The 26,470-nt window shown below is 48.3% G+C and overlaps 2 protein-coding genes, 1 long non-coding RNA gene and 2 other non-coding genes across 6 annotated transcripts; all 5 read right to left on the bottom strand.

Annotated features, from left to right (window-relative positions):
* Window positions 1–2,019: 2,019 nt before the first annotated feature.
* ATP5F1B (ATP synthase F1 subunit beta) lies at window positions 2,020–5,448 on the bottom strand. Its single transcript, XM_074530618.1, has 10 exons — window positions 5,272–5,448; window positions 4,488–4,670; window positions 4,023–4,197; window positions 3,748–3,869; window positions 3,333–3,517; window positions 3,082–3,240; window positions 2,874–2,996; window positions 2,578–2,790; window positions 2,287–2,488; window positions 2,020–2,208 (listed from the first exon to the last, which is right to left on the bottom strand). Exons 1-10 carry the CDS (start codon window positions 5,411–5,413, stop codon window positions 2,111–2,113), a joined length of 1,602 nt encoding a protein of 533 aa, XP_074386719.1. The 5' UTR covers window positions 5,414–5,448; the 3' UTR covers window positions 2,020–2,110.
* On the bottom strand, window positions 3,595–3,669 carry LOC113460758 (small nucleolar RNA SNORD59). The gene has a single exon (XR_003382582.1). It is a non-coding gene; the product is annotated as a small nucleolar RNA SNORD59 (small nucleolar RNA).
* LOC113460759 (small nucleolar RNA SNORD59) lies at window positions 4,381–4,454 on the bottom strand. The gene has a single exon (XR_003382583.1). It is a non-coding gene; the product is annotated as a small nucleolar RNA SNORD59 (small nucleolar RNA).
* A 2,289-nt stretch (window positions 5,449–7,737) lies between the features above and the next one.
* PTGES3 (prostaglandin E synthase 3) lies at window positions 7,738–25,482 on the bottom strand. Its single transcript, XM_074530929.1, has 8 exons — window positions 25,270–25,482; window positions 17,031–17,144; window positions 16,081–16,150; window positions 14,731–14,829; window positions 13,681–13,770; window positions 10,082–10,144; window positions 9,113–9,137; window positions 7,738–8,594 (listed from the first exon to the last, which is right to left on the bottom strand). Coding segments are annotated over exons 1-8 (483 nt in total). The 5' UTR covers window positions 25,272–25,482; the 3' UTR covers window positions 7,738–8,574.
* LOC141726254 (uncharacterized) lies at window positions 19,358–25,263 on the bottom strand. Of its 2 annotated transcripts, XR_012577567.1 has the most exons (4): window positions 22,827–25,263; window positions 22,391–22,699; window positions 21,903–22,333; window positions 19,358–21,779 (listed from the first exon to the last, which is right to left on the bottom strand). It is a non-coding gene; the product is annotated as an uncharacterized LOC141726254 (long non-coding RNA). The 2 variants fall into 2 exon arrangements; XR_012577568.1 differs by having other exon boundaries at window positions 21,903–22,642; window positions 22,893–25,263.
* Window positions 25,483–26,470: the final 988 nt, after the last annotated feature.

Consider the following 26,470-nt stretch of genomic DNA (forward strand, 5'->3'; position numbering starts at 1 on the left):
GAGCACGGCGTCTCACCGAGGTCAGCAAAGGGGAGCGGGGTGCCGCCGCCGCCGCCGGGCCCAAACCGCCTCAACCGACCCTCCCAGCTCCTCGCTGCCTTCCCCCGGGGCCGTTAACGGCCCGTTACCGCCCGGGCCTCCCCCTTTCCTCCGCCGCGACCCCGCACCTGGCAGGCGGCGGCGCGGGCCCGGCTCAGGCGGCGCGGGGCGGGGGGCGGCTCGGCATGGCGCGGCCCCCTCCGCCGCACCGGGCCGGGCCCCTCCGCTCCGATCCGGTAACCGGGAGCCGGGCCGCGGACAGCCGAACCCGCGGCCGCGGCAGGAAGCGCCTCGCGCCGCCGGGCGGTCCCGGGACCGCCCCCGTCCCGTCCCGTCCTCCTCCTTCCCCCCCCCACCCCCCCTTCCCCGTCCCCTCCGCCTCCCCCCACGCCCCGCACGTCACGGCGGCCGCAGTGGCGTCACCGGGAGCGGCGCCGCCGTGGCGTCACCGGGGGCGGGCGCGCGCCCACGTGGGAGGGGGATCCCCGCCCCCGGCGGGGTCAGGGCGGGGGGGAATCCCCACGCGGGGACGCCCCCCCAGCCCCCTACCCCTGGTTCCGGGACCCCCGGCTCCCCCCGGGGCTCCCCCAGCCCGTACCGGCACCTCCCGGGAACGTCCCCCCCTTTCCCCCCCCCCCGCGCGCTCTCCCGCTCGTTCCCCCCCTCGCTCCCCGCAGCCCCAGCTCGACCCCCGGGAACGGCGGCGCACCGGGGACCGGGACCCCCTCACGGTACCGGTGCTGCCCGGTTCGGCCGCGGGGACACCGGCGCCCCCCAGCTCCCCCCGGCCCCCGGGATCCCCGGTGACGTCACGCGGCACCGGCCGGGCCGCGCTGCGCAGGGCCCGGGAGCGACACCGGCTCCGGGGGCGGCGGGGGCGGAACGGGGTCCCGGTGCGGGGGGAGCTGTCCCGGTACGGCCGCAATGGAAGGCGGAGGGGGGGGGGGGGGTGTCCCTTCCCGGTGCGGGGCAGCGGAGCCGGTGCGGGGTTCCCCGCCGGGACGAGGCTCCCGGGGGCTTGGGGAGGTCCCGGTACAGAACCGGGGGTGCCGGTACAGCTGGGCCGGTCTCTGGGGGTCCCGGTACAGATGCGGGGGTCCCTCTACAGCCATCCCAGCCCCGTAGGGGGTCCCGGCAGGTCCCGGTATCCCCGTCCGCGGGTCCCGTCCTGCGCGCTGCGTACCTGGGGGGGCGGCGGGGGCGGCCCGCAGCAGCCCCGGTGCCCGCCCGGCCCGGTGCGCTGCGGTGCCGGTGCCGGTGGCGGAGCCGGGCGGGGCGCAGGTGCTCCCGGCCCCGCGTGATGTCAGCGACCGCCGCCGCCCCCTCCGCCACCGGGGCCGCGCCGCCATTTAAAGGGACCGCCGCCCTCCGTGGGGCGGGGGGGGATGGCGGGGGACACCCCCCAAACCGGGGCCGCACCGCGGGACACCCCCGTGGGGACACCCCGGGACCCCGCTGCTCCTCCGGGGGGTTGAGCAGAGGCCAGTACCGGGGGGACACCGGGGGGCACCGGCAGAGCAGTGCGGGGGGGGAGGTCGGGAGTTGGGGGTGGTCCCGGTAGCCTCGGGGGGTGTCCCCCAGCCCCGCACCGAGCGAGGTCGGGCCGGAGCGGCCCCACGGGACCCCGGGGACAAAGTGGCAGCTGCCGGGGCAGGGCCGGGCCGGGCCGGGGCGGCTCTTTGTGCTGCGAAATGGTGGAGCTGGAACGGCGCGGGGGGGCGGGGAACGACGGGACTGGGACGGACAGACGGACACAGGGCTGGGCACCAGCATCTGTCACCACCCCGGGCTGTGCCTGCAGCAGAGAGAGGAGGGGGCTCCTCCCCTCTTGGAGACCCCACAGGACAAAGGGGAGCCCCCAGGGCCGGGGGTCCCTGCAGCGGAGCAGAACCCCCCCATGGAGATCCGGGGCTCCCAGGACTGGGGGGGACCCACCCAGCAGCCCCCCAAGAGCAGGAGCCACAGCACACAAAGCCTGCAAACGTTTTCAGCAATGTTTTATTGGAAATGTTAAATACTGGGAGTCCGGCCCCAGCGGAGCCGGGGATGCTGTGGGGGTGTTCAGGGGGGCTCAGGCGTGTTCCTCTGCCAGCTTCTCTGCCTTGGCCACCGCCTCCTCGATGGGCCCCACCATGTAGAACGCCTGCTCAGGCAGGTGGTCATATTCACCTGGGGCGATAAAACGTGTCAGGAGGGGAGTGGGAGGCTCAACCAAGCTCCCCCAGACCCCTCTGAGGGCCACCTCACCTGCCAGGATCTGCTTGAAGCCCTTGATGGTCTCTTTGAGCGGCACCAACTTGCCCATGTGGCCGGTGAAGACCTCGGCCACCTGGAAGGGCTGGGACAGGAAGCGCTGGATCTTCCGGGCTCGGGCCACCGTCAGTTTGTCCTCCTCGGACAACTCATCCATGCCCAGGATGGCGATGATGTCCTGCAGTGACTTGTAGTCCTGGGGACAGGGGGACACCCAGGGGGTGAGCGGGCAGAGGTGATCCCCCCACCCAAAAACCCCACCTGAGGAAGGGGCTGCCCCCTCACCTGAAGGATTTTCTGCACACCCCGAGCCACGTCATAATGCTCAGGCCCCACGATGTTGGGGTCCATGATACGGGAGGTGGAATCCAGGGGGTCCACGGCGGGGTAAATGCCCAGCTCGGCGATGGCACGGGACAACACCGTGGTGGCATCCAAGTGGGCAAAGGTGGTGGCGGGTGCAGGGTCAGTCAAGTCGTCGGCTGGCACGTAAATAGCCTGGGGACACAGAGGGGAGGGGACAGTTGGTCCCGTGCAGGTGGCACAGCTCCCTGGGATGCCGAGGGAGGTCCTGCCCTCACCTGCACGGAGGTGATGGAGCCCTTGCGTGTGGTGGTGATTCTCTCCTGCATGGTGCCCATGTCAGTGGCCAGCGTGGGCTGGTAGCCCACAGCCGAGGGGATTCTGCCCAGCAGGGCTGACACCTGGGAGGGGACAGAGCGTGAGGGACACAGTGCGGGGGGCTGGGCAGGTGGGGGACAGGTGAAATGTCCCACGGCCAGCACAGACCTCGGAGCCAGCCTGGGTGAAGCGGAAGATGTTGTCGATGAAGAGCAGCACGTCCTGACCCTCCTGGTCCCTGAAGTACTCGGCCACCGTCAGCCCCGTCAGGGCCACCCTGGCACGGGCGCCCGGGGGCTCGTTCATCTGCCCGTACACCAGGGCGACCTGCGGGTGGGACAATGGGGTCAGCACGGTGGCACTGCCACACCTGGCACCAGAAGCTCCCCTGCTGACCCTCCCTCAGGGTCTCTGCACACCTTGGAAGTGGCATCTTTGAGGTTGATGACCCCAGACTCGATCATCTCGTGGTACAAGTCGTTGCCCTCGCGGGTTCTCTCGCCCACCCCGGCGAACACCGAGTAACCACCGTGGGCCTTGGCCACGTTGTTGATCAGCTCCATGATCAGCACAGTCTTGCCCACACCAGCACCTCCAAACAATCCTGGGAGAAGGGGAAATAAAGGCTCTGCTGAGCCCTGAGCCAGCCTGGCTGCTCACAGGGTCTCCCTTCAGCTCTTTCCTCCTCAGATATAAAAAGCGTTGCTTCAGCAAGCTCAGGAGAACGAAAGTCATGGGGTGAATCATCAGTGAAGGAAAAATTCCCCAGGGGAACTGCTGGAAATCCCAGAGGGACCATCCCCAGACCCAACCCCTGCTCTGGGGGTCACGTACCAATCTTGCCACCCTTGGCATAGGGAGCCAGCAGATCCACGACCTTGATCCCTGTCACCAGGATCTCCTGTTCCACGCTCATCTCCACAAACTCAGGGGCCTCGGCGTGGATAGCAGCAAACCTGCAGCAGGAAGAGGAGAAGAAGGGGGTGGGCAGCTGCTCTGAGCCCCCCCAGCTCGGGGGGCTGGCAGGGGACAGTCCCTGCAGTGACCCAGAGGAGCCAGAGCCACCTCCGTGCTCAGCCCTGGGTGCCCTCCAGCCCCTCAGCACTCACTGTTTGGTGGTGATGGGGCCCCTCTCATCGATGGGCTCCCCAATGACATTCATGATCCTGCCCAGGGTCTCAGGGCCCACGGGGATGCGGATGGGAGCACCAGAGTCCAGAACTTTCTGTCCTCTCACCAGCCCTTCCGTACCGTCCATGGCAATGGTGCGCACGGTGTTCTCCCCTGCCGAGGCCCAAGGACAGCACAGTCACCACAGCGTCCTCAGGCTGACCCTGGGGACAGCTGCTGGTGGCTTCCCCAGGCCCTGCCAAGGGGACATTGTGCTGGGAAAAGAACCAAGGGGAGCAGCAGGAATAAAATAGCCCTGAGGAAAACTGAGCCGTGCAGCCCTGGGGCAGCCATTTTCCTCCTCAGATTGAAATCCTTGGCTTCAGCAAGCTCAGGAGAACGAAAGTCATTGACAACATCATCACAGGAGGAACCCCCCCCCTCCCATATCCCCAGCTGCTCACCCAGGTGCTGAGCGACCTCCAGCACCAGCCGCGTCTCCCTGCCCTGCACCTCAAGGGCGTTCAGGATGGGGGGCAGCCCCTCGTCGAACTGCACATCCACCACGGCGCCGATGACGGCCACGATGCGGCCGGTGGAGGAGCCGGCCTTGGCCGCGGGGGCTGCCTGGGCGGCATAGTCCCGTCCTGAGGGGAGAGAGGGACGAGTCAAGGTCGGCCGGAGCACGGCAGCTCCGGGTGCGGAGATGGGGCTGCCCTGCAAGCCTTGGGGCGTGCCCGAGACCCCTGAACCTCCCTGGGTGCACGCAGGACCCCCTAAACTGACCATGGATCCCACAGCCCGCTCGGTGCAGCATTAACCCACCCAGGCCCCTTCTCGGTGCGGCTGGGACCGGTGTGGGAGCACCCGGATCCCCTCAGCGCTGCCAGGACCCCCTGAACCCCCTCAGTGATACCAGAGCCCCTCAGTGCTACCAAAGCCCCCTGAGCTCCCTCAGTGCTACCAAAGCCCCCTGAGCCCCCTCATGATACCAGAGCCCCCTGAGCCCCCTCAGCGCTGCCAGGGCCCCCTGAGCCCCCTCCCCTCAGCGCAGCCAGGACTCCTCCCCCGGTACACCCGCAGTCTCTGCAGCCCCCCCCCGCCCATCCCCGGAGCCCCAGCTCCTCTGCCGCAGCCCATCCGCTCAGCACGGCACACCCCACCCCGGTACCGGGGCCTTAAGCACCGGAACCCCGCGTCCCCCACCCGCGTAGGCCCCAAGGTGACCCCGGCCCGCCCCGCACTCACGCGCCCCGACGGCGGCAGCCGGGGCGGCCCCGCGGCTGAGGAGCAGCGGGAGGAGATCCCGGCCCGGGGCAGCCCCGCGGGGCAGCAGCGGCCGGGCCGCGGCGGCGGCGGCGGCAGCGGAACGACCCGCGAGCCCCAACATGGCGGCGCCGACTGAGCCCCGCGTCCCGCCCGCCCCTCACGGCCCCCGCGGGGCGGGGCCGTTGAGCCGCGCGTCACCGCCGCACCGCGCGCCCATTGGCTGCTCCGCGGAGAGGCGCTGCGTGAACTCGCGCTCTCATTGGTCACCGCGATGCGGCGCCCGCGCTGCGCCTAGTCGCGATTGGGTTGTGGATCCATCAATCAAAACGCGCTGCGGTCTGATAGGGTGATGCAGTGGGAAGGGGCGTGTCCCGGGCGAAGGTCAGCGGAAATGGCGGCGCACGTGTTCCGCGCTTGTCCTTGGGCGGGCGCCGTGACCGCGGCCGAGGCCGCACCGGGGCCGTGACGGGCCCGCTCCACCCCCGGTTACAGCACCGCCCCCAGGGCCCGCCCCTCACCGGGCCCGTGCCCGCCCCGCACGGCCGAGGGTCACAGCACCGCCCCGCCCGGGCACCGTGTCCGCCTCACGGCTCCGGTGTCGCTGTAGAGCCCCCGGGGCCGCCCCGGTGCGCCGGGCTTTGCCTTCTCCGCGAGGGCAAATCCCCACCCCACTGCTCCCCCCCACGGGGATCTGGGGACCGCCGCAAGATTTCTGTGCTGTCCCCCGAGGGATGGGGTCCCACCGGCCTCACCCTCCTGAGGGGAACCGGAGCGCTCTGTCCGCAGTGAGAGGGGGTCCCACCCCACTGATCCCCCCAAAAAGGGGATCCCGCACCACTGAACCCCAAAAAAAGGGGATCCCACCACACTGATCCCACACAGAGGAGGATCACATTCCCCAAAGAAGGAGATTCCACCCCACTGAACCCCCCCAAAAATGGGGATCACACCCCAGTGACCCCCCCCCAGGAGATCCCACCATACTGAACCCCCCCCAAAAAAGGGATCCCACCCCACTGAACCCCAAAAGAAGAGGATCCCATCCCAAGTGCCCCCCACAGAAGAGGATCCCACCCTACTGAACCCTCCCAGAAGGGGATCCCACCCCAGTGACCCTCCACTGAAGATCCCACCCCACTGATCCCCCACAGAACATCCCATCCCACTGAGTCCCACAAATAAGCAGATCCCACCCCATTGAACCCCAAAAGAAGAGAATCCCACCCAACTGAACCCCCAAAAAAGGGGATCCCACCTCACTGAACCCCCATAGAAGATCCCACCCTACAGAACCCCCAAAAGGGGATCCCACCCCAAATGCTCCCCCCAAAAAGGGGATCCCACCCCACTGCACCCCACAGAAGGGGATCCCACTCCCCCAAAGAAGAGGATTCCACCCCACTGACCCCCCAAAAAGGGGATCCCACCCCAAATGCCCTCCCAAAGAAAGGGATCCCACCCACTGAACCCCAAAAAAGGGGATCCCACTCCCCCAAAAAAGGGGATCCCACCCCAATGACCCCTCCTTAAAAGGGGATCCCACCCCACTGAACCCCCCAAAAGGGGATCCCACCCCATTGACTCCCTAAAAAAAGGGGATCCCACCCGACAAAACCCCCAAAAAAGGGGATTCCACCCCAGTGACCCCCCCAAAAAAGGGGATCCCACTCCCCCAAAGAAGAGGATTCCACCCCAAATGCCCTCCCAAAAAAGGGGATCCCACCCCATTGAACCCCCATAGAAGATCCCACCCTACTGAACCCCCAAAAGGGGATCCCACCCCAGTGATCCCCCCAAAAAAGGGGATCCCACCCTACTGAACCCCCAAAAGGGGATCCCACCCCACTGACCCCCCCAAAAAAGGGGATCCCACCCCAGTGATCCCCCCAAAAAGGGGATCCCACCCCAAATGCCCCCAAAGAAGGGAATCCCACCCTGCTGACCCCCCATAGAAGATCCCACCCCATTGACCCCCCCAAAAAAGGGGATCCCACCCACCCTACTGATCCCCAAAAAAGGGGATCCCACCCCAAATGCCCTCCCAAAGAAGGGGATCCAACCCACTGAACCCCAAAAAAGGGGATCCCACCCCACTGAACCCCACAGAAGGGGATCCCACTCCCCCCAAAAAGAGGATTCCACCCGACTGACCCCCCCAAAAAAGGGGATCCAAACCACTGAACCCCAAAAAAGGGGATCCCACATTACAGAACCCCCAAAAAAGGGGATCCCACCCTACAGAACCCCAGAGAAGGGGATCCCACCCCATTGACCCCCTAAAAAAAGGGGATCCCATCCCAGTGACCCCCCAAAAAAGGGGATCCCACCCCAAATGCCCTCCCAAAGAAGGGGATCCCACCCACTGAACCCCAAAAAAGGGGATCCCACCCCCCTTCCCCCCCGGCGCTGAGGAATGCACAGGCCCAGGCCGAAGGGAGAGCCAGGGAGTCTTCAACAGTTTATTAGAAAGAATGCAGACATTAAAAAAATCCCAGCTGCTCTGAACAGAAATTGAGGTTTTTCAGCCCGGTTCCACGGTCCTGTCACTTGCTGCCAAACCCACAGTGCAAATACGATTTTGGTCTAAAATGTACAGATTGACAAGCAACAATGTACAGCCAACTCGCACCCCGGGCGAGGAGGAGGAGGAGGAGGAAGAGGTGGAGAAAGGTTTGGGGGGGTCACACCACGGGATCAAGGGGTTCCAACACCAAAAACCAGGAAAATTTTGGAAGTTTTTTGTTTTTAAAATGAACTTTTTGTTGTTAATAGGAACAGAAGGGGATGTGCCTCGCCCTGCTGGATTTTATTTTTTGTTTTTTTGGGGGAGCCAATGATAAAAGAATTTTTAAATTTTGTGGTTTTGTTCCCAGGAGAAATGGACAAAAAAAGGGAAAAAAACTCATTTAAACCTCTCAGTGTTAATTCAAAGTTCTCCTACTGTAATTGGAGGCTCTGTAAACTTTATTGCAACTCTTCTCAATGGATTACCTACACCTCAATTGGGTTGGTTTGATGGTTTTTTTAATCTTTTTTAATCTTTTTTTTTTTGGAAGTTTGGAAAACTTTTCATGCATAACTGTTATTGCCTCTCGTGGCTTTGAGACCGCCCCGTGCCATGGGACAAACCTACCATCAGTGAAAGCCATTTAAAATGGACTGAAAATGGGTTAAAGGATGCAGGATCTCCCTTTAGGGCTTATCAACTCAGGAATTCTTATCTCAATTATGAAATGTTGTGATGAACTTCTTTCCCCAAAACCCTGAAGACGACGCTTTGCCTTACTCCAGATCTGGCATTTCTAGAAATGAAAAAAAAAACAAAGGAAAATTAATGGTTTTTGGGTTGTTTTGTGGGTTTTAATTTGTTGCTTGGTTGGTTTTTAAAAGCTCTCAGGGCATTTTTATGTCACTGGCCTCCAATCAATTTGGGGGAATAATAATAAATTAAATAATAAATAAATTAAAGAAGATATTAAGATGGGATATCACGATACATTCATTAAGTAAATTTTAAAATAACAATTTTATAATCATTTTCTAATGATAAATCATGGAATATTAGGAGGAATTAAATAAAATAATAATACAATAATAACAAAAGAAATGAATTAAAAAGAAATAAATTAAAGGAAATATCAAGATGCTGCTCCTAAAGCTGCTCCTAAAGCCAAAGCCTGGCAAGGTCAAACTGGGATTTGGGGCTTTTCCAGATTAGATTTGTCTGGCTTTAGCTGGTGCACAGGATGAAGAACATCAGCAGGTGTGTGAGGAGAAAATAAAAAACAACAAAAAAAACAACAAAAAACCAACAACTTACTTTCATCATCACTGTCTGGTGAGTCCTGGAAAGGAGAAGAAACAATCTTGAAGTGGAGCAGACAGCTCTCATCCCACCAGCAAAGATTCCCAAATCTGCTCCCAAATCTATTCCTAAATCTGCTCCCAAATCTGTTCCTGAATCTGCTCCCAAATCTCTGTTCCCAAATCTCTGCTCCCAAATCTATTCCTAAATCTGTTCCCAAATCTCTGCTCCCAAATATATTCCTAAATCTACTCCCAAATTTCTGTTCCCAAATCTCTGCTCCCAAATATATTCCTAAATCTGCTCCCAAATCTGTTCCCAAATCTATTCCTAAATCTGTTCCTAAATCTGTTCCCAAATCTATTCCTAAATCTGTTCCCAAATCTATTCCTAAATCTGTTCCTAAATCTGTTCCCAAATCTATTCCTAAATCTGTTCCCAAATCTATTCCTAAATCTGTTCCTAAATCTGTTCCCAAATCTATTCCTAAATCTATTCCTAAATCTGTTCCTAAATCTGTTCCCAAATCTGTTCCCAAATCTATTCCTAAATCTGTTCCTGAATCTGCTCCCAAATCTCTGTTCCCAAATCTCTGCTCCCAAATCTATTCCTAAATCTGCTCCCAAATCTGTTCCCAAATCTGTTCCCAAATCTCTGTTCCCAAATCTCTGCTCCCAAATATATTCCTAAATCTACTCCCAAATCTGTTCCTAAATTTACTCCCAAATCTCTGTTCCCAAATCTGTTCCCAAATCTCTGTTCCCAAATCTCTGCTCCCAAATCTATTCCTAAATCTGCTCCCAAATCTCTGCTCCCAAATCTGTTCCCAAATCTCCTCCCCCAAATCTGAATTTTGAGGGATTTACTGAGCTCAGTTTGGCCTCACTGCACAGAGAAGAGGGAAAGGGTCTCCCCAGCTGGCATCACAAATTTTGGGGTTATTTTTGCCTTTTTTGGTGGTGTCACCACCCCAAACATACTCACATCATCTGCCCCATCTACTTCTGGCAAATCTACGTCGTCGTCTCCTCCCATGTTGTTCATCATCTGCTCAGAGAGACAAAAATCACATTTTGGGGTGAAACCAACCCCAATTCCACCTTAAACAATCCTAAATCATCATCCCCCCCTTATTTTAAAAAATCATTTCCCCCCATGCAGGAATTACAAAGCAGAAAAAATTCAGATTTACTGCCAAAACTCCAAAAATTTCTCATGGCTCTCAGCCCACCCCTTTTATCCCAGTTATCCCAACTAAGACTTGGCAGCTGGGACTCATTTGGAATAACTGGGACCCACTTATCCAATATACAGAATTCTCACTGCATTCCTCCCTTTTTCTATTAGTAACAGATATATTCAAATACAACCTAAATATTGTATTTGCAGAACTGCACAGCTCCCAGGCTGCATTGTTCCTCCATCACGTCGGGGTCACCACTTGTTGCATTCTTATTGTTATTATTGTATTTTATTGTTATTATCGTATTTCTGAAATCCCATACTGCTGTTATTATATTCCTAAAGTCCACACCTTCTCACTGGTTTTCCACCATGCCATGTACAGCTCCTCATGGTTTCACAAGCGCTCCTCCAGTTTATCCAGTTTACCCCTTTTATCCCAGTTATCCCAACTAAGACTTGGCAGCTGGGACTCATTTAGAATAACTGGGACCCACTGAGCCAATGCACAGGACTCTCACTACATTTCCACCTTTTGCTATTAGTAACAGATATATTCAAATACAATCCAGATATTGTATTTGCAGAACTGCTGCGTGTTCCTCCATCACGTCGGGGTCACCACTTGTTGCATTCTTATTGTTATTATCGTATTTTATTGTTATTATCGTATTTCTGGAGTCCCATGCTGTTGTTATTATATTCCTGAAGTCCCATACTGTTGTTATTATATTCCATTTATTTGTTATTATATTCCCAAAGTCCACACCTTCTCACTGGTTTTTTACCATGCCATGTACAGCTCCTCATGGTTTCACAAGAGCTCCTCCAGTTTATCCAGTTTACCTCTTTTATCCCAGTTATCCCAATTAAGACTCAGCAGCTGGGACTCATTTAGAACAGCCAGGACCCACTTATCCAATATACAGGACTTTTACTACATTTCTCCCTTTTTCTATTAGTAACAGATATATTCAAATACAATCCAGATATTGTATTTGCAGAACTGCTGCGTGTTCCTCCATCACGTTGGGGTCACCACTTGTTGCATTCTTATTGTTATTATCGTATTTTATTGTTATTATCGTATTTCTGGAGTCCCATGCTGTTATTATTATATTCCTAAAGTCCCATACTGTTGTTATTATATTCCTAAAGTCCATAGTTTTCTACCCTGCAGTTCTTCTCTCTAGCCCAGCTCCTCATGGTTTCACAGGGGCTCCTCCAGGGCTCTCAGCCCACCCCGTTTATCCCAGTTATCCCAACTAAGACTTGGCAGCTGGGACTCATTTAGAAGAGGCAGGACCCACTTATCCAATATACAGAATTCTCACTGCATTTCCACCTTTTTCTATTAGTAACAGATATATTCAGATAGAATCTAGATATTGTATTTGCAGAACTGCACAGCTGCCAGGCTGTGTGTTCCTCCATCATGTCGGGGTCACCACTTGTTCCATTCTTATTGTTATTATCGTATTTCTGGAGTCCCATACTGTTGTTATTATATTCCTAAAGTCCCATACTGTTATTATTATATTCCTACAGTCCATAGTTTTCTACCATGTAGTTCCTTCTCTCTAGCCCAGCTCCTCATGGTTTCACAAGGGCTCCTCCAGTTTATCCAGTTTACCCCTTTTATCCCAGTTATCCCAACTAACACTTGGCAGCTGGGACTCATTTAGAATAACTGGGACCCACTTATCCAATATACAGAATTCTCACTGCATTTCTCCCTTTTTCTATTAGTAACAGATATATTCAAATACAATCCAGATATTGTATTTGCAGAACTGCACAGCTCCCAGGCTGTTCCTCCATCACGTCGGGGTCACCAGTTATTGCATTCTTATTGTTATTAACGTATTTTATTGTTATTATCGTATTTCTGGAGTCCCATACTATTGTTATTATATTCCTAAAGTCCCATACTGTTGTTATTATATTCCTGAAGTTCACACCTTCTCGCTGGTTTTCCACCATGCCATGTACAGCTCCTCATGGTTTCACAAGGGCTCCTCCAGTTTATCCAGTTTACCCCTTTTATCCCAGTTATCCCAACTAAGACTTGGCAGCTGGGACTCATTTAGAACAGCCAGGAACCACTTATCCAATATACAGAATTCTCACTGCATTTCTCCCTTTTTCTATTAGTAACAGATATATTCAAATGCAATCCAGATATTGTATTTAAAGAACTGCTGCGTGTTCCTCCATCACGTCGGGGTCACCACTTGTTGCATTCTTATTGTTATTATCGTATTTTATTGTTATTATCGTATTTCTGGAGTCCCATACTGTTGTTATTATATTCTTAAAGTCCCATACTGTTATTATTATATTCCTAAAGTCCATAGTTTTCTACCATGCAGTTCTTCTCTCTAGCACAGCTCCTCATGGTTTCACAGGGGCTCCTCCAGGGCTCTCAGCAAACCCCTTTTATCCCAGTTATCCCAATTAAGACTTGGCAGCTGGGACCCATTTGGAATAACTGGGACCCACTTATCCAATATACAGAATTCTCACTACATTTCCACCTTTTTCTATTAGTAACAGATATATTCAAATACAATCCAGATATTGTATTTGCAGAACTGCTGCGTGTTCCTCCATCACGTCGGGGTCACCACTTATTGCATTCTTATTGTTATTATCGTATTTCTGGAGTCCCATACTGTTGTTATTATATTCCCAAAGTCCCATACTGTTGTTATTATATTCCATTTATTTGTTATTATATTCCCCAAGTCCACACCTTCTCACTGGTTTTCCACCATGCCATGTGCAGCTCCTCATGGTTTCACAGGGGCTCCTCCAGGGCTCTCAGCAAACCCCTTTTATCCCAGTTATCCCAACCAAGGACTTGGCAGCTGGGACTCATTTAGAATAACTGGGACCCACTTTTATAATATACAGGACTTTTACTACATTTCCACCTTTTTCTATTAGTAACAGATATATTTAAATACAATCCAGATATTGTATTTGCAGAACTGTTGCGTGTTCCTCCATCACGTCGGGGTCACCAATTGTTGCATTCTTATTGTTATTATTGTATTTTATGGTTATTATCGTATTTCTGGAGTCCCATACTGTTGTTATTATATTCCATTTATTTGTTATTATATTCCTAAAGTCCACACCTTCTCACTGGTTTTCTACCATGCTGTGCAGCTCCTCATGGTTTCACTGGGGCTCCTCCAGGGCTCTCAGCCCACCCCTTTTATCCCAGTTATCCCAATTAAGATTTGGCAGCTGGGACTCATTTGGAACAGCCAGGACTCATTTGGAACAGCCATTATCCAATATACAGAATTTCAGTTGTTTTGTTCTTATTGCTGTTTGTTGTGTTCTTATTGCTGTTTTAACAATCCAAATGTTCAGGCCCCACAATTGCTCACCTCAGAAAAGCGATCGAAGTTGGACATGTCTTCATCTGAGTCATCCTCCCAGTCCTTCCAGTTGTTGAAGTCCACGCTGAGCCAGTTGAGCTGCAGTGGTGTCAGGATAAGGAATAATTTCAGGACAAGGAATTGTTTCAGGACAAGGAATAATTTCAGGACAAGGAAATGTGTGGCTGTCACTTAGAACAGGTTAATCAGAGTTGCTGTAGGATCAGCAGCAGGAAAATTGACCTAAAATTGCTCCAGAATTTGAACATGACCCAAATATTCACTAAATATGGTATAAATTATAATTAATATATATTTTTAAATATATATAAATATATAAAAACATATATATTAATATATATTTATATATATAAATATATATATTTAAAAATATAATTATATACCTACATATTTAAAATATTTATATTTAAAAATATAATTATATACTTACATACATTTTAAAAATATACTTAAATATATATTCAAAATATATATTATTAATTAATTATAGATGAAAATATATATTTATTTCATTATATAAATGAAATAATATTTAATTTATATAATTAAATATTTTTATATGTGATTATATAAATATATAAAAGTATATATAAATATGTATAAATTTTATATAATATAAATTATACATATTTATATAAAAACTATATATATTTTAGAAACACAATTAATTATATAAATATATAAATTATATATAAAATATATAATACATAATATATAAATTATAAAATATTTATTAATTATATATAATTATTTATAATATATACAATTATAATTATATATTTTTATATGTATAAAGATATATGAATATATAAAAATATATAGTTCTATATATAATTATACAAATATATATTAATTATATATAAAAATATAAAATATTAATGTATAATACAAATATATAACATTAATGATATATATTATATATTTTTAATATATTTTATATATAATATTAAATATAATAAAATACAATATAAAATTAAATAATTTTTATTTTAAAGAATGAAATTAAAGCCAGGGGAGGCAGCAGAGTTCCAGACCCACCTTCGCCCTCTCTTTTGTTAACCTTGGCCATGCCTGACCAGATTCTCCTTTTCGTAAACAGCACAAGATGGATCTGTCTGTTCTTTTATGCTTTGATTCCTGAAAAAAAGATTAAAAATCTTTTAATCTTTTATTGAAACATCCTTCCTTTATCTGGATCTGTCCCCTTATTCCTGGTACCCCCTGGAGAAGCTTTATTGGATCTGATTTGGAGCTTTTATGTTCTAATAATATAATATATAATAATGTATAACAAGATAATGTAATGCAATGTAATATAATGCAATGCAATGCAATGTAATGTAATGTAATATTATATAATATAATGTAATGTAATGTAATGTAATATAATATAATGCAATATAATGCAATATAATGCAATATAATGTAATGTAATGTAATGTAATATAATATAATATAATATAATGTAATACAATGTAATGTAATGTAATGTAATGTAATATAATATAATGTAATGTAATATAATATAATATAATACAATATAATACAATATAACATAACATAATACAATATAATATAACATAATATAACATAACATAATATATTTTTATATATAATATAAAATATATATATATTTATATATATATATTATATATATATTTATATTTTTTATATATTTATATAAAAATATATTTATACATATTTTATATATTATATTTATTTTTATATATTTCCATTTTTAAGGAATAAAATCTTCAGAGCAGCCTAAAGAACTGATATTTTTTAGGACCTCAGTTCTAAGGAATGTAATTTTATATATTGTTATTTTTAAGGAATAGAATCTTGGCACAAGCCTAAAGAACTGATATTTTTTAGGATTTCAAAACTAAGGAATATAATTTTATATATTTCTTATTTTTAAGGAATAAAATCTTGAGAGCAGCCTAAAGAACTGATATTTTTTAGGATCTCAAAACTAAGGAATATAATTTTATATATTTCTATTTTTAAGGAATAAAATCTCGAGAGCAGCCTAAAGAACTGGTATTTTTTAGGACCTCAGTTCTAAGGAATGTAATTTTATATATTGTTATTTTTAAGGAATAGAATCTTGGGATAAGCCTAAAGAACTGATGTTTTTTAAGAGCTCAAAAATAAGGAATATAATTCTGTATATTCTTATTTTTAAGGAATAAAATCTTGAGAGCAGCCTAAAGAATTGATATTTTTTAGGATCTCAAAACTACGATTTGGTTTGGCTTGGAAATGAAATTAAAACACAAATTCCAAATTCCTTCCAAATTATTCAAAATGGCCTTGAATAATTAAAAAAAATGGAATTATTTCCAATTTCTCTGATAAACATCAAGAATTCAGGAGGATACTCACATTTGGATCGATATTATTAAAAAGATCGATTTCATTTAAATGTTTAAAGTTATCACTTCCTCCAAGACAACTGCAAGAGAAAAAGAAATCAGACTTTAGCTCCAAAAATAAATCAATATTTAACCCCAAAATAAATATTTAACCCCAATATTTTTGGAGTATTTAGCCCCAAAAGAAATCAATATTTAACCCCAAAAAAATCAGAATTTAGCCCCAAATAAATCAGTATTTAGCCCCAAATAAATCAATATTTAGCCCTAAAAAATCAGAATTTAGCCCCAAATAAATCAGTATTTAGCCCCAAATAAATCAATATTTAGCCCTAAAATAAATCAATATTTAGCCCCAAAATAAATCAGAATTTAGCCGCAAAATAAATCAATATTTAACCTCAAAATAAATCAGAATTTAGCCCCCCCAAAAAATCAATATTTAACCCCAAAATAAATCAGTATTAAACCCCAAAATAAATCAATATTTAACCCCAAAATAAATCAGAATTTAGCTCCAAAATAAATATTTAGCTCCAAAATAAATCAGAATTTAGCCCCAAAAAATCAGAATTTATCCCCAAAATAAATCAATATTTAACCCCAAAAAATTAATATTTAACCCCAAAATAAATCAGAATTTAGCCCCAAAATAAATTATTTAGCTCCAAAATAAATCAGAATTCAGCTCCAAAATAAATCAAAATTTAACCCCAAAAAATCAGAATTTATCCCTAAAATAAATCAATATTTAACCCCCAAATAAATCAATATTTAACCCCAAAAAATTAATATTTCACCCCAAAATAAATCAATATTTAACCCCAAAATAAATCAGAATTTAGCCCCAAAAAATCAGAATTTAGCCCCAAAATAAATCAATATTTAACCCCAAAAGAAATCAGAATTTAGCCCCGAATAAATCAGTATTTTGCTGGGTTTTGTGCCTGAATTGCTGACCTGAAGGTGAGTTTGGACTTTTCAAAGTTGACATTTACATCTTTGCTGTCCTCCACACAGAACTCCACGAAGACGAAATCCCTGCGGTCGTACCACTTGGCAGAGGCAGGCTGCCTGCGGGCCACAAAAAATCCATTTTTAATTAAAAATGTCATTAAAAATGATCATTTCTGCAATTAAAATCTGCATTTTGAGGTGTCTGTGTTGTGTAAAGGGGATGTGAGTGGGAAAGAGATGGAATAAAAAGAAAAGATGGATTTGGGATAAAGGGAGATGGAATAAAGGAAATTATTTATTTGGAATAAGTCACAGAAAGAGTTAAAAGCGAAATGGCTTAATTCATTTATGTATTAATTAATTTATTATTTAATTTATTATTATTATTATTTAATTTGTCCCAATATACCATTATTTATTTATTTCTTAATTACTATTATTTAATTAATTTCTCCCAATATCCCATTACTCAATTTACTTTATTATTTAATTAATTTCTCCCAATATCCATTATTTATTTATTTATTATTTAATTTCTCCCAATATACCATTATTTATTTTATTATCTAATTTATTACTATTAATTAATTTCTCCCAATATCCCATTACTCAATTTATTTTATTATTTAATTTATTATTATTAATTAATTTCTCCCAATATCCCATTACTCAATTTACTTTATTATTTAATTTATTATTATTATTTAATTAATTTCTCCCAATATCCCATTACTCAATTTATTTTATTATCTAATTTATTATTATTTAATTAATTTCTCCCAATATACCATTATTTATTTATTTCTTATTTTATTACTATTATTTAATTAATTTCTCCCAATATCCCATTACTCAATTTATTTTATTATTTAATTTATTATTATTATTATTATTATTATTTCTCCCAATATCCATTAATTTATTTATTTCTTAATTTATCACTATTATTTAATTAATTTCTCCCAATATCCCATTACTCAATTTATTTTATTATTTAATTTATTATTATTTAATTAATTTCTCCCAATATCCATTATTTAATTTATTTTATTATCTAATTTATTATTATCATCATTTAATTAAATTCTGCCAATACCCCATTATTCAATCTATTTGTTATCTAATTTATTATTATTATCATTTAATTAATTTCTGCCAACACCCCATTATTCAATTTATTGTAATTTTATTTATTTCATTTCTCCTAATATTCCATTATTTGTTATTATAAAATTATGAAATTATTATGTTTTTTATTTACTTAATGAATGTATCACAATATCCCATCTTAGTATCTTCTTTAATTTAGTTATTATTGAATTTATTCAATTTATTATTATTATTTCATTAATTTCCCCCAATACCCCAGCTTGGGGCACTCCGGGCGCTGTCCCAGCTCTGTCGGTGACAAATCCCGGGGTCCCTGCCTGGGTGGGGACAATTCCAGCTGTCAGTGGGGACATGGGGGGGACATGGGGAGATGGGGACATGGAGAGGTGGGGACATGGGGACATTGGGAAATGGGGACATGGAGAGATGGGACACGGGGAGATGGGACATGAGGACATGGAGAGATGGAGACATGATGGGGACATGGGGACGCGGAGAGATGGGACATGGAGACATGGGGACATGGGGACATGGAGAAATGGAGACATGGGGACATGAGGACATGGGGACATGGAGAGATGGGGACAGGGAGAGATGGGGACATAGAGATGGGGACATGGAGAGATGGGGACACGGGGACATGGAGAGATGGGGACATGATGGGGACATGGGGACGCAGAGAGATGGGGACATGGAGAGGTGGGGACAGGGAGAGGTGAGGACATGGGGACATTGGGAGATGGGGACATGATGGGGACACGGGGAGATGGAGACACGGGGAGATGGGGACACGGGGAGATGGGGACATGATGGGGACATGGGGACGCAGAGAGATGGGGACATGGAGAGACGGGGACATGGAGAGATGGAGAGATGGGGACAGGGAGAGATGGGGACACGGAGAGGTGAGGACATGGGGACACGGGGAGATGGGGACATGGAGAGATGGGGACAGGGAGAGATGGGGACAGGGAGAGATGGGGACATGGGGAGATGGGGACAGGGAGAGATGGGGACACGGAGAGGTGAGGACATGGGGACACGGGGAGATGGGGACAGGGAGAGATGGGGACAGGGAGAGATGGGGACAGGGAGAGATGGGGACATGGGGACACAGAGAGATGGGGACATGGGGAGATGGGGACAGGGAGAGATGGAGAGAGGGGGACATGGGGACGTGGAGAGATGGGGACATGGGGAGATGGAGACAGGGAGAGATGGGGACATGGGGACATGGGGACAGGGAGAGATGGGACACGGAGAGATGGGGACATGGAGAGGTGGGGACATGATGGGGACATGGAGAGATGGAGAGATGGGGACATGGAGAGATGGGGACAGGGAGAAATGGAGACATGGGGACATGGGGACGCGGAGAGATGGGGACAGGGAGACATGGAGACACAGGGACACGGAGAGATGGGGACATGATGGAGACATGGGGACAGGGAGAGATGGGGACATGGGGACGCAGAGAGATGGGGACACGGAGAGGTGGGGACATGATGGGGACATGGAGAGATGGGACATGAGGACACGGAGACACAGGGACATGGGGACATCTCCAGCCTGCCCAGGGAGGAGATTCCATCCCAGCTGGGACCTCGGCAGCGCCAACGGGATCGGGAATTGGAGGCACAAAGAGAACTCACAGCGCTCCCAGAAATCCCTCTCAGCTCACACTGGACAGCAGCAAGATCCCAGCTGAGTTTTACCCAGCCATAATTCACATTTCTGAATGTACACCTGAAGCTGCTTTCCTGGGAATTCACCCCAAGATCCGTGACCTCAACAGCTCCACCAGGATCGGGGATTTGAGGCACCAACAGAACTCTCAGGGCTCCCAGAAATTCCCACTCAGCTCTCACATCCAAGCTGGACAGCAGCAAGGTCCCAGATAAGTTTTACTCATCCATAATTCACATTTTTGAACACAAACCTGCCCTGTTTTCCTGGAAATCCACCCCAAGATCTGTGACCTCAGCAGCTCCACCAGGATCGGGGATTTGAGGCACCAACAGAACTCAGAAATTCCATATCAGAGATCCCAGATGAGTTTTACTCTGCCATAATTCTGGTTCCAGGTTTCTGTAAATTAATTTTCCCAATTCCAGGTTTCTGACCCTAAACCTGCCCTGTTTTCCTGGGAATTCACCCCAAGACACTTGGAGACCTCAGGAGCTCCAGCAGGAATTTGAGGCTCCAACAGAACTCACAGCAATCCCAGAAATTCCATATCAGAGCTCCAGAGCAGAGAGATCCCAGGTGAGTTTTACTCATCCATAATTCACATTTCTGAACCCAAACCTGCCCTGTTTTCCTGGGAATTCACCCCAAGATCCTCTGTGACCTCAGCAGCTCCACCAGGATCAGGAATTTGAGGCTCCAACAGAACTCACAGCAATCCCAGAAATCCCATATTTGAGCTGCAGAGCAGAGAGATCCCAGGTGAGTTTTACTCATCCATAATTCACATTTCTGAACCTAAACCTGCCCTGTTTTCCTGGAAATTCACCCCAAGATCTGTGACCTCAGATGAGGCACCAACAGAACTCAGAAATTCCATATCAGAGATCCCAGATGAGTTTTACTCTGCCATAATTCTGGTTCCAGGTTTCTGTAAATTAATTTTCCCAATTCCAGATTTCTGACCCTAAACTTGCCCTGTTTTCCTGGGAATTCAACCCAAGACACTTGGTGACCTCAGGAGCTCCACCAGGATTGGGGATTTGAGGCACCAACAGAACTCAGAAATTCCATATCAGAGATCCCAGATGAGTTTTACTCTGCCATAATTCTGGTTCCAGGTTTCTGAAACTTAATTCTCATAATTCCAGGTTTCTGAACCCAAACCTGCCCTGTTTCCCTGGGAATTCACCCTGAGAGTGCTCAGAACCTGTGACCTCCCAAAAATCCCACTCCAGGCTACACACACACATCCAAGATGCAGAGCAGAGAGATCCCAGGTGAGTTTTACTCAGCCATAATTCACATTTCTGAACCCAAACCTGCCCTGCTTTCCTGGGAATTCACCCCAAGATCTGTGACCTCAGCAGCTCCTCCAGGATTGGGGATTTGAGGCACCAACAGAACTCAGAAATTCCATATCAGAGATCCCAGATGAGTTTTACTCTGCCATAATTCTGGTTCCAGGTTTCTGTAAATTAATTTTCCCAATTCCAGATTTCTGACCCTAAACCTGCCCTGTTTTCCTGGGAATTCACTCCCAGAACGTGCTGGAGCTGCCTCTCCTCTTTAATCTCCTTTTCCAATCTCACCCTCCCAGTGAGCCCCATCAGGACTCACCAGTTCAAACCAGTAAGGCAGGACCTGCTGGAGAGCTCCTTTGTGATTCTGCCCACACACATTCCCAGGGGAGAAGGAGCTCCCAGTGAAAAATCTCCTGTTTTAGTGAAGATCTCCTGTTTTAGTGAAAATCTCCTGTTTTAGTGAAAATCTCCTGTTTTAGTGAAAATCTCCTGGTCTGGCACCTTTAGAGCTCCAAAATGTTCATCCAAACCCTGAGGGAGCTCAGCTTGTCAAGGTTATCCAGCACCCACCCATGGGATTTGGGAAAGAAAAGGGAATTTAAATGTTTCAATGGGAATTTGAAATTTAGGGGATTTCCTCTGTCCCATCCACCTGTGATTTTTGGGATTTCTTCAAAGTAAATTTAGAATTTAGAGGCTTTTCTCTGCCCCATCCACCTGTGATTTTTGGGACTTCCTGAAAGGAAATTTAGAAGATTTCTTCTGTCCCATCCACCTGGGATTTTTGGGACTTCCTGAATTAGAATTTATGAGATTTCCTCTATCCCATCCACCTGTGATTTTGGGACTTCTTGAAAGGGAATTTAGAATTTATGAGATTTCCTCTGTCCCATCCACCTGTGATTTTTGAGACTTCTTGAAAAGGAATTTATAATTTAGAGGATTTCTTTTGTCCCATCCACCTGTGATTTTGGGGATTTTCTGAAAGTAAATTTAGAATTTATGACATTTCCTCTGTCCCATTCACCTGTGATTTTTGGGATTTCTTCAAAGTAAATTTAGAATTTAGAGGCTTTTCTCTGCCCCATCCACCTTTGATTTTTGAGACTTTTTGAAAAGGAATTTAGAAGATTTCTTCCGCTCATCCACCTGTGATTTTGGGATTTCCTGAATTAGAATTTATGAGATTTCCTCTGTCCCATCCACCTGTGATTTTGGGATTTCCTGAAAGGAAATTTAGAAGATTTCTTCTGTCCCATCCACCTGTGATTTTTGGGACTTCTTGAAAGGGAATTTAGAATTTATGATATTCCCTCTGTCCCATCCACCTGTGATTTTGGGATTTCATCAAAGTAAATTTAGAGGATTTCTTCTGTCCCATCCACCTGGGATTTTTGGGATTTCTTGAAAGCAAATTTAGAATTTAGAGGCTTTTCTCTGTCCCATCCACCTGTGATTTTGGGACTTTTTGAAAGTAAATTTAGAATTTATGACATTTCCTCTGTTCCCATCCACCTGTAATTTTGGGATTTCTTCAAAGTAAATTTAGAGGATTCCCTCTGTCCCATCCACCTGTGATTTTGGGATTTCTTGAAAGCAAATTTAATATTTAGAGGCTTTTCTCTGCCCCATCCACCTGTGATTTGGGGATTTCTTGAAAGTAAATTCAGAATTTAGAGGATTTCTTCTGCCCACCCACCTGTGATTTTGGGGATTTTCTGAAAGTAAATTTAGAATTTATGGCATTTCCTCTGTTCCCACCCACCTGTGATTTTGGGAATTGTTATTCCAGCACTGTGGGCCAGGTTCTAGAAGGTTCCCAGCAATGTGGAGGCTCAGCTTCACCCCAGAGCCCTCAAGGATATCCCTGGATAAATAAATTCTGGTTTCTGGCACCACTGGAATCTCAAATTTCCCCATTTGTGGCACTGAGGAAGTTCCCAAATCTCTTTTCATGTTTTCTCTCTATTCTGTGCCTTTGGAATCCCAATTTTTGAGGACATTGCAGAAATCAGGCCCTCAACAAGATTTCCCCCACCTAGACAGCAATAAAACCTGTTTTACAAAACTATTTTTCCTTTAATTTTTACACCTTGAAAATGTGCTTTTTTTATCATTAAAAAAGCCTCATTTTAGATTTTAGACCATTCTATGCAGATGCAGTTTCAGGATGATGAAATTTCCAGAAATTACACGAAAAAACTCCAATTTGATCACAGTTTTCTCACTTTCACTCCCGTTAAGATGAAGCACCTCCACTGTTTAAGGTTTCAGAAGAAAAGTAAAAGCCTGGCTGAGGAAAAGGAACCAAAAACTCATCAATTAATCCTCAATCACAATTTCTGACAAAACAAAACCTCAGGAGGTGCTGCTGCCTCCAATCCTTCAAGCCAGGTCACAAAAACATGGAATGGTTTGGGCTGGAAAAAACCTTGAAGCTCATTCATGTGCAGGGACACCCTCTGGAAAATCCATCCCAGTGCTTTAACACCCTCAGAAAAAGGAATTTTTTAATTTTTTTCCCCCCAAAATCTGGTTTGAAACCCTTGTTCTGCCACTGGGGATGTGGGAATGTTGCCTGCAAATCTTTTTTTCCTCTTGGACACAAAAAACTCTGCTTGTTCTTGAAGGAACACTCACATCCACCAGAGCATTGCTTTTGGGTGGCCCCTAAATTAAATTCCTTGGAGAATTTTAAATAAAAATATTAATTAAGGAGCATGGGATCCTGCTTGGGGCTTTCTGTGCTTCTCCACCCATTCCTGAAGGTTTTTTTTCTTATTTTTCATGGAATTCTGGAATGGTTTGAGTTGGAAAAAACCTTGAAGCTCATTCAGCCCCTCCTGCCATGTGCAGGGACATCCTCTGGAAAATCCATCCAAGTGCCTCAACACCCTCAGAAAAAGGAATTTTTTCATTTTTTCCCCCCAAAATCTGGTTTGAAACCCTTGTTCTGCCACTGGGGATGTGGGAATGTTGCCTGCAAATCTTTTTTTCCCAGCCAGTTTTTCCTCTTGGACACACAAAACTCTGCTTGCTCTTGAGGGAACACTCACATCCACCAGAGCTTTGCTTTCGGGTGGCCCCTAAATTAAATTCCTTGGAGAATTTTAAATAAAAATATTAATTAAGGAGCACAGGATCCTGCTTGGGATACCCTGGAGCTTTCTGTGCTTCTCCATCCCTTCCTGAAGGTTTTTTTCCTTATTTCTCTGTTTTTCACAGAATTCTGGAATGGTTTGGGTTGGAAAAAACCTTGAAGCTCATTCAGCCCCCCCTGCCATGTGCAGGGACACCCTCTGGAAAATCCATCCCAGTGCTTTAACACCCTCAGAAAAAGGAATTTTTCCATTTTTTTTCCCCAAAATCCCATTTAACTTTGCTCTCTGGTGGTTTGTTCTGCCACTGGAGCTGCCTGCAGCTTTTCCTCCCCAGCCAGTTTTTCCTCCTCAGTGTTACCCTGGACACACAAAACTCTGCTTGTTCTTGAGGGAACACTCACATCCACCAGAGCTTTGCTTTCGGGTGGCCCCTAAATTAAATTTCTTGGAGAATTTGAAATAAAAAGATGAATTAAGGAACGCGGGAACCCGCTCGGGATGCACGTGGAGACGAATCCAGCGGCTCACCTGCAGCATCGCGCCTGCCCCGGGGCTTTCCGTGCTTCTCCACCCCTTCCTGAGGGTTTTTTTTCGTTATTTCTCCGTTTTTCACGGAATTCTGGAATGGTCTGGGCTGGAAAAAAACCTTCAAGCCCATCCCGTTCCAAGCCCTGGCCTTGGACGCTTTCAGGGCCAGCGCAAAAGGCAGGGACGGATTTTCGGGTGAAAATCCCAAGTTTACAAACAGATTTTCTCGCTCTGAATTGTTCCACGCGTTACTTACCGGGAGTTTTCCGCTGTTTCGGCCCGGTACCGGTGGGCACCGAGAAACGCGTGACACCCCCCGAACACCCCATTCTAACCCACAGCAGCACATCCCGCCCCATCCCGGTACACCCGGTAACCGGGCCCACACGGTAACCGGGACAAACCCCCTCAGAGCCCAAGGTCAGCCCGCGCTCGGCGGGGCCGGGGCGGCTCCCGCGGCAGCGCCGGGGCCTGGCGGGGCCTTCCCGCGCCGCTCCCATCCCCGGGCCTCACATGGCGGATGGCGACGGCTCCGGCGGGCGCTCCTGAGGGGGTGCGGAAGGCTCCGGGCGGTGTCGCGGCTTGTGCTTGGGCGGTACCGGGAGGGTTCCGGAGGAAGGGGGGGGGGGGTTCCGGTGGACGCTCCGGTGGCGGCTCCGGGCGGGCTCGGGGGCTCTGGCGCGGCCTCGCTCCCACAATGCCCCGCGCAGCGCTCGGCCCGTGGTGACGCAGCAAAATCCCCGCGCGCGCCGCCGCCGCCGCCGCCTCCTCCTCCTCCTCTTCCTCCCCTCCCCTCACGGCCCTCCCGCCGCCGCCGAGCGCGCGTGCGCGGGCCCCGAGCGCGCCCCCGCCCCCCCGCGCGCGCACCCGCCCCGCTGCCCTTCCAGCAGCTTCTGGGCGCGCATGCGCGGTGAGGTGCGGTGACAGCGTGAGCGGGAAGGGAGCCCTGGGACCCCCCCCCCCCCCAACTAGGACCCCCACGGTGGGAACCCCGGGATCCCCCCACTGGGAACCCCCCATTGAGATCCCCCCATTGGGACCCCACCACTGGGACCCTCCCATTAGGACTCCCCCATGGGATCCCCCCACTGGGACCCCCCCATTGAGATCCTCCCATTGGGACCCCACCATTAGGACCCCCGACCACTGGGACCCTCCCATTGGGACCCCCCCCCCCATGGGATCCCCACACTGGGAATCCTGAGACCCCGCCACTGGGACCCCCCCATTTGGACCGCCAGGACCTTCCCCACTGGGACCCCCCCCCTATTGGGACCACCCCACTAGGACCTCCACACTGGGACCCTCCCATTGGGGCTCCCCCATGGGATCCCCCCACTGGGACCCCTCCCAATTGGGATTTCCCCACTGGGACCCCCCCTCATTTGGACCCCCAGGACCTTCCCCACTGGGACCCCCCCCCTTCACTGGGGTCCCTCCATTGGAACCTCCAGGACCCCCCCCAATTGAACCTTCCCCACTGGGACCCTCCCATTGGGACCCCCAGAACCCCTCCCCGCTGGGACCTCTGGGACCCCTCCCCACTGGGAGCCCCACACTGGGACCCTTCCACTGGGACCCCCAGCACCCCTCCCCACTGGGACACCCCCATTGGGACCCCAGGACCCCTACCCACTGGGACCCCCCTACTGGGATCCCCTTATGGGGACCCCCAGGACCCCCCACTTGCCCCACGGGAGCACAGCCCAACCCT

The sequence above is a fragment of the Zonotrichia albicollis genome, chromosome 33 (genome assembly GCF_047830755.1).
Source record: "Zonotrichia albicollis isolate bZonAlb1 chromosome 33, bZonAlb1.hap1, whole genome shotgun sequence".
Lineage (NCBI taxonomy): Eukaryota > Metazoa > Chordata > Aves > Passeriformes > Passerellidae > Zonotrichia > Zonotrichia albicollis.